Source organism: Ochlerotatus camptorhynchus, unplaced genomic scaffold, assembly GCF_037179485.1.
Source record: "Ochlerotatus camptorhynchus isolate MF236.1 unplaced genomic scaffold, CSIRO-AGI_Acam_v1.1 ptg000185l, whole genome shotgun sequence".
Lineage (NCBI taxonomy): Eukaryota > Metazoa > Arthropoda > Insecta > Diptera > Culicidae > Ochlerotatus > Ochlerotatus camptorhynchus.
In genome coordinates, this window is record NW_027040675.1 from 2002036 (window position 1) to 2010210 (window position 8175).

General features: G+C 43.5%; 1 protein-coding gene and 1 non-coding gene across 2 annotated transcripts; both read right to left on the reverse strand.

The window, feature by feature from the left end:
- Positions 1 to 1002: 1002 nt before the first annotated feature.
- Positions 1003 to 2353, reverse strand: LOC135702096 (UPF0415 protein C7orf25 homolog). The gene is made up of 2 exons (XM_065223096.1): positions 2158 to 2353; positions 1003 to 2078 (listed from the first exon to the last, which is right to left on the reverse strand). The coding sequence occupies exons 1-2, from the start codon at positions 2314 to 2316 to the stop codon at positions 1119 to 1121; spliced, it is 1119 nt and encodes a 372-aa protein (XP_065079168.1). The 5' UTR covers positions 2317 to 2353; the 3' UTR covers positions 1003 to 1118.
- A 560-nt stretch (positions 2354 to 2913) lies between these two features.
- TRNAN-GUU (transfer RNA asparagine (anticodon GUU)) lies at positions 2914 to 2987 on the reverse strand. The gene has a single exon. It is a non-coding gene; the product is annotated as a tRNA-Asn (tRNA).
- Between the last annotated feature and the right edge of the window lie 5188 nt (positions 2988 to 8175).

Here is an 8175-nt window from a genome sequence, read left to right on the forward strand (position 1 = left end):
CAAGCAAATCGACTAACGTACCCCATTCTAGTATAAATTCCAGTGCTACACTATGTTTGTTTTGATTCGCTATGAAAGTTTGACAGATAAAATGAGGGGTTAGTGGATTTTCCTATGTTTCGAGGAGTTTATCGATTAGCTTGGGACCGAGCTGAGCCAAAAAGTTAAGCTCGTTTCTTCGGGACCTTCTGGTCTTAGAGTTACCCCTATGGTAAAACTCGGCAGTGGAAACAGCCCGGTTTGAATTTATCTTTTTAACAGCAATACTTTAGAGTGATTTATAACTTGAATAGTATCATTTAAATACCAATCACGGAAAGAAATCATTGCTAAAATGATTTTTTTTTTAATCCTATCGCAATCCCTAATAAAAATTGTATGGTTAATTTGCTTAACGACGTGTTCTGGGTATCATCCAAACCATTTGTGGAATAGTTCAATGATTTGGGTTATCGTTCGTTTATGGTTATTTTTTATTAGGGATTCCAAACTCGCCTTTCTCCGTTGAGCCATGATGCGACATTGGCCCTAATGAATGCTCAGTGTCGAAATCTTCAAATTTTGATTATATTTTTGTCTGAGCTTTGCATCTGTGCCATGGTCACGTTTTTGGCGCCTTTGCCAAATTATTTTCCTCATTGTCCGATCTGAATTTGTAAAATTCAGTGCCAACATTTCAAAGGGGCGTAATTGCATTTGTAAACAATGGCTTTGGTCGTCGATTTCTCGCGAATGAAAGCTCACTCATGAAAATGAATAACATCAGCACGTAGAGGAATGTTTCCTGTATCAGCTAGCATTTGTAATTTGGAGGGATGGGTTTTCATTTGCGAGAAATCGACGTCTAAAGCCATTGTTTACAAAAGCAATTACGCCCCTTTGAAATGTTGGCACTGAATTGGTGAATTACTCAGGACAGAAACGTCTTAGTGAAGTGTATCGAACATTCAGTGCAAGGTAAGGACCACATTTTTCGTTTGATTTTCATCGCCATCCTTTTATTACTCCTACCGAACATAATATGAACACAATTTTTACACAAAGTTTCCTTTTTACAAAATCACAATTTCGTCCACGACCAAAATCCTTCTGCAATACCGCCGCCCTCCGGTCCACCTTCATTCCTCCAGCAGCCGGGCACCCTGTTCCTTTTCCTCGGTCAACGCCCGCGCATCATGCACAGCGACCGGAACTTCCAGGCCCTGCATCCGGGCAGCCCGCACGAATCCCTCGTTGGACGTTACGGTGATCGCTTCGTGCTGTAATCCAAAGGCAAAAATCTGCAAACTCCTCGGTTTAATTTTTCCTCCCACCCGTATGTTGCTCAACTCGTCCGGCAGGGGAACATCCGGAAGTATCGTTACCCTTTCGAACAGTTCCTTGGCTCGTGCTTTCTCCTTCGGTCCACCCAAAATCGAAAGGATCTCATTGAAGCACGAGACAGCCGTTTCGCAGCAGATCAGCTCCTTCCCGTCGAACAGGTCGTCCAGCACGGGTTTGATCGGTTTTTCCCGTTCCCAGCGGGCTTGTTCCGTTAGCAGCGGTTCGTTGTACTCCCAGTTGGCGGAACCGTTCGTCATTGCGCTCACGTAAGCTATCATGGTTGTGATGTCCAGGTTCAGCTTGGTGACGGTGGCCGTTTCGGTCCGGGGAACTGGTTGGGAAGTTTGCAGAACCAGTACCGTTACTCCAACTTGTTCCAGCTCGAAGACCAACTCATCGTCGATTTTGCTCAGAAATCGAAACACCACCCTCGGTGGTTTGAACATATGGGGATTCGCTTCCGCTGCTTCGACGTACTCTTCCGCTTGTTCTAGGATGCTTTTTGATCCGTAGCTGGTCCGCCCGTGGACGGCGTCGTTCAGGGATTTTGGATTACGCGCAATGACCTTGATCCAGGTTGCTCCCCCGTCGGCTACGATATCCACCCGCAGCTTGGAGCCACGGTCCTCCAGCGGCAGGGGATAGTCCACATGGGTCACGTCCTGGCAGCTGAGCAGACACTGCACCAGGCAGGCGAAGTGCGTCAAGTTGCTGCATAGGATGTGGTTGATCGATACCGTTTTGGCGTTCTTCACCTGCGTCGGGAATAAGGTTTTAACCGAATTCAAGGCTAGCAGAAGGTGTATCGTAGTGAAAGGCACTGGTGGTACTTACCTTGTTCAGAAACTTGAGCTCCTGGCTGATTTTCTTGGAGATTTTTCGCACTCCGTCGACCGTGTCCCGCTTGGCCAGATCCTCCAGCAGCTTCCCACCGAGATCGATCTTTTCCTGCGCCAGGCTGGTGAGCTCGTCCAGGGTGTATTCATTTTCCATTGTTCGGTTGGTGGGAAGGATACGTATAATCACGCGATGAGGGCAACCAGTTTCGGATTGACTGACTCTCTGTGCAAGGGCAGTTTTGTTTGTGAATGGTATTTTGACAGCTTTGTTTCGTTCTGATTGGATGCGCGAGAAGTGCAAAACGGGAAGTAAACAAAGGGATGGATGTTTTCTCTCCCTCTCGTTCTGGTTTGATTGCGTTCTGCTTGGGTGGATGAGAGAATATTGCGAGCAAAATACGGAGAGGATAACTATTTTTAGATTTGTTTACAACCGTCGCGTTCACCACTACTGTTTCAGAAGTGTGAGTGATTGAAGTGAATTTGGCTGTTTATAATCTCTGATTGGAATAAGTTGTTATGAGTGTTGTTATGTTTCAATCTTCATCGAACATTCTTATTACTTTCAGAGTACTCAAATCATTGGTTATGATCGTTGTGAATTTTAGCAAGAAATACAAATCAAATCAAACGGGAAAAATCGTGGAACTTCAGTTTGTGGAACGTTGATAAAAGAAGCTTAAAGAAATAAAATAACCGAGCTTGGATGATCCAAACAAAGTTAGTCGGAAAAATCGTCAAAAAGGCTCTCCGCCCCCGGGTGGGCTCGAACCACCAACCTTTCGGTTAACAGCCGAACGCGCTAGCCGATTGCGCCACGGAGGCTCAATGCGTGCCCTTGAACTAGAACACAATATAAGCTAATTGCCCTTTGATGTGGATGATGGCCCAAATCCAAGGTCAAACATTGGCGAATAAAATTCTACCTACTGAAATATCTCTCGATTTCCATAGAGATAAGTATTCATGTAGTAAGGTAAGTCATACAATTTTTATTTCAACTAAATGAAACCTTATTTTTGCAGTTAGAATCGTATACAGTATTGATTGACCAAAGCATGCAAAAACTACAGATCAACATAAATCAAGGTTGGTTTCATCGTTGGAAATTTGGTAGGTGGCCACACATGGTCTGAGGAAATTTGTCAAATAACCATTGAAGGTTTAGGACTATGACTTTTTGATGCACCGAAGTGCAATACAGTATGTGCCAACTGATCTCAAGCTTTGACTGAAACTCAGCGCTGTTAGATTGCGTTAGTTGGACATGACAGGAAAACCAGCAGAAACGGTTGTGTTGCAACGTGCGGAGAGTGAATAAACGTGAGTTGAAGATCTAACTGTGTTCTTGAAACCTTATCCTGAATTACAGGAAATACCCAAAATCCTACAACAGGAGTTTCATGAATTATGCGAACGTAATGGTATCATGATCATCTACCGTTTTTGGTTAAATCGAACGTCATAACAGGTCATTATTGAAAAGGCTAAGAATTGCACAAAAATTGGGTAAAGACTGGAGATTGAAATGTGGTATTATTTGCTAACATACCATTCTACAAATCACCAGCAGAGCTAATGTTTGGCTGGAAGATGTGGAATAAGTTATCTGGAACTCTACATGTTGAAATACAATATGAAGGGAGATCGAGATGAGTTCAGAAGGGAAATTTTATGCTGATAAGAAAATATTGGTTAGAGCAAGTGCTATCACCGTTGGGGATCGTATTGTAGCCAAAAGAATGGAGAAAATCAATAACTTACAATCGAACTTTTCTACAGAAGAATTCGAAGTTATTAGGAAAACTGGAGGTGATACGACAATACGGTCATGCAATTCGGGAAAGAAATACAGACGGAACGTGAAACACTTGAAAAAGATACATCCATAAACATCAACAACAGAAGCTAGATCATCTGAACAACAGAGGTGTGATTCTAGGTTATCTGGAATACAACGACATTTGGCTGGATCATCTAAGGATAGGGAAATGATTCTACACCGTCTGGGAAGCAGAAGCGTAATTCTGGCCTGTCTGAGGTGCAAGAACAAGGTTCACGATTCACTATCCGAGGAGCAGATATTGGAGAACTGATTAAGAATTGAGATTCAGATATTCGACATAAAATTTATAAAGTTTAGAGGAGATTGTAGGGTATCATGACTAGACAGTTAGATAAGTAAGCATGGTAGGAGGCATAGGATTTATTGAGTTTTTTTTTTCCTCTGTTCGGGACATAAAACCACTGCGACCAGTAATTTGATCTATTGTAGTATATCCCGTGTCCTTAGTTTAGTGCATGTCGTATTACTCCATCACTATTGAGAAATGATGAAGTATTCGGTTTTGATACAGTTGTCATTCTTGCCTTTATCGCAAGGAATCGATTCTAATTGAAAGGTCCCGCTATTTATACCCTTCGGAATGTTGAAACACCCTCCAAAGGCGCGCCCCTTAGTCAGTCAAAATTGGATTCCTTAGCAAAAAAAACAAGACATGACACCGATAATGACCATGCATCAGAACCCTAGTCTTAACCACTTCAAACTAGGAAACAACGAATAGAAGATTAGGAATCACATAGGTGAAGACTAACTAACTCATTTTTTCCTTGTTTCAAGATCATCCTCGGTCCACGCAACCCGAGGACTTATCACTATCAACAAGGCATAAAAAGTAACAAGAACTAAGATGTGTTCCTTTGATTACTGTAAAATCCTGTTCCCCTAGTTTGAAGTAGTCAAGACTAGGAATCGGTGGTAGATCTTACATCCCGTAACGTACCACGAAAAGGTGATCTACCCACGTTACGGGGTAGAGTTAGTTAAGCTTGAAGAAGCGTCAGCAGGAAGACCGAGATCGCGAGGCGATGGAAAATCTGTACCGCGTAAACGACACACGGAATTTCTACGAGAAGCTAAATAGTTCGCTCAAAGGCTACGTGCCGCAAGTCGATATGTGCAAGGACTTGGACGGTAACCTTCTCACGAACGAGTGTGAGGTGATTGAGAGGTGAAAGCAGTGTACTATGACGAGCACCTCAATGGTGATGCAACAGAAAATGAAGGTGACACGGCAACAGACCTTGGAGGTCGCGCAGAAGACTACAGGCTACCGGCCCCTGATCTTCAAGAAGTTGAGGAGGAGATCGGTCGGTTGAAGAATAACAAAGCAACTGGTGTAGATCAACTACCAAGTGAACTATTAAAATAGGTGGTGAAGCACTGGCTAGAGCGCTGCACTGGGTAAATGCCAAGATTTGGGAGGAGGAGATATTACCGAAGGAGTGATCAGCTATGGCAGATTATGCACGAGTACGGATTTCCGGATAAACTGACACGATTGGTCAAGGCGACGATGGATCGAGTGATGTGCGTTGTTCGGGTATCGGGGACACTCTCGAGTCCCTCGATACCCGATATCTCGAAGGGGGTTACGGAAAGGTGATGGACTTTCGTGTATGCTATTCAACATCGCGTTAGAAGGTGTGATCAGAAGAGCTGGGTTAGACACGAGTGACACGATCTTCAGGAAGTCCATCCAGCTTCTTGGCTTCGCCGATGACATCGACAATGTTAGCCTCCCACCCCGAGTTCAGATTGACGGTGACGAAATCGAGGTGATCGATGAGTTCGTGTATTTGGGCTCACTGGTGACCGCCGAAAATGATACCAGCAGAGAAATTCAAAGACGCATTATGGCAGGGAATCGTGCCTACTTTGGACTCCGGAGGACGCTCCGGTCGAATAAAATTCGCCGCCGCACGAAGTTGACTGTCTACAAGACACTGATTAGACCGGTGGTTCTCTACGGCCACGAGACCTGGACTATGCTCGTGGAGGACCAACGCCCTTGGTGTTTTCGAACGGAAGGTGTTGCGTACCATCTACGGTGGAGTGTAGATGGATGACAGAACGTGGAGGAGGCGAATGAACCACGAATTGCTCCAGCTGCTGGGAGAACCATCCATCGTTCACATTGCAAAAATGGGGCGACTACGGTGGGCTGGGCACGTCGTAAGAATGCTGCACGACGACCCAGTGAAAATGGTTCTAGAAAGCGACCCAACAGGAACAAGAAGGGGCGCACAGCGGGCAAGGTGGATCGACCAAGTAGAAGGCGACCTGCGGACAGCGGACCCTTCGCAGACTACGAAGCTGGCGAAGTGTGGCCATGGATCGAGTAGAGCGGAGACGACTTCTTCGGACAGCAGAGGACAACAAGGGCTTAGCCTGATTGGTAAGGTAAGTAAGCTACGATCAGACTAGCCAGTTTCTCTGTATGAAACCTGCACAGTTTATCTGGCTTCTAATGTAATCGGTTAACAATTATCTGCAGACAGTCAATATATCTGTGACTGCCGAACTGCGTCAAAGTGTACAGATTATCTGTGAACTGTGGCAGTATGATCATGGTCTGTTGACAAATTCTTGCTGAATATACAGACAAATTTTTCTGTTTCTGCATCTGTTCTACAGAATTTGTCTATCGCAGATATTTTGACATTCGGCAGTTTGTTTACGTTTCTATTTTCAGTCTCCGAAGGAGAACCAAGCAATGGGTGCAATCCTACCCGCAGTAGAAGCATATAGAGGTAAGCCTAAGACTAGAAGGTCCCGAAATAACGTGCTCAACTTTTTGGCTCAGCTCTGGTACTATCTTCGGTCACAAGCTAATCGATTCACCCCTCGAAACATAGGAGAATCCACTAACCCCTCATTTTATTTGTCAAACATTCATAGCGAATCAAAACAAACATTGTGTAGTAGTAGAATTTCGACTAGAATGGGGTACGTTAATCGTTTGCTTGGGTAGTAAGCCAATTTTAAATCGTTAGTTTCGTATTGATTGTTGGTAGAAGGTTGAACTCCTGTCGGTGGCAATAGTTCCAACTCCAACGACAAATGCAATCTGTCGTGATTGGGCTGCTGCTGGTGAGAATCTACAGGACTAACATTCATAAATCAGAAACTGTTTCGTGCGTTTGTCTTGGTTTTCTGCGAGGGGGACGACTCTATCTACGATGCAGGAAATATTGTGTTTTGCTGTGGCTAACTGCGCGTACGCTGAGTAGATAGAAAGAAGATTTATCACGATTTTGAAGATTTCCTGCAAAAATATGTTGTGCGATGCAAGTAGATGCGAGAAATGAAAGAAGATTTTTCGAAGATTTATTCGCTAGTGTGAGATTTTTTGAGCATCTATAATTGAGATTTAGATGTGTCGCCCCCCTCGGTTTTCTGGCAAGACATCTTCACCTTTTTAGTATCTGTTCCTCCTGATACTGCTGCATTCGCGGATCTCAACCGGTTCCGTACTTCCTTTTCTTCGGATTGGAGGTGAATGCAGAATGCTTTTCAAAACAATCGATTGTAAACATTATTAGCAGTAGAGATGCCAGATTTTTTTCTATGCAAATCTACGGATTTTTTTTTAGTCGAAGGTGATCCTTTTTTTAGTTCTAAGGTGATATCAGACCCCCTTCACTCTGTGGAATTTATAGAGACAGATATAAGCGCCAATAGGTTTGTGGCGATACAACGTTGAACTGCAGCGGAGGGTACAGTGCAAATCAAATCACAAGTGATGACATTGCTTCTATCACTCAGCTTTGGCAGCTTCAGTTTGCGATTTAATTCGCTGTCATTGACAAATACCTTCGTTATAAAATAGAAAAGTAATCATTATTCCAACGTAATTTTTGAATAGAATGCGACGGCGTATTTTATTACGTATGTTTAGCAATGATTTCGATACGTTGCGTTTTTCCATGTATACTTCTATGCTTATAAAATTATGTTTAGCAACAGCTTCATAAACCATCAATTCTCGATAACTTTTTCGAAGGGACGTATCTGCATTTGTAAACAATGTATCTTACTGATACCGGCAAAACATATTACAAGCCCATCATGATGTGAGCTTGGATGTGTGATTGTTTTCTCAAACCTTTATGATGCGTATAACGTGGTAATGAGAAGTGAGAATCTTGCTATCGCAATATAATGATG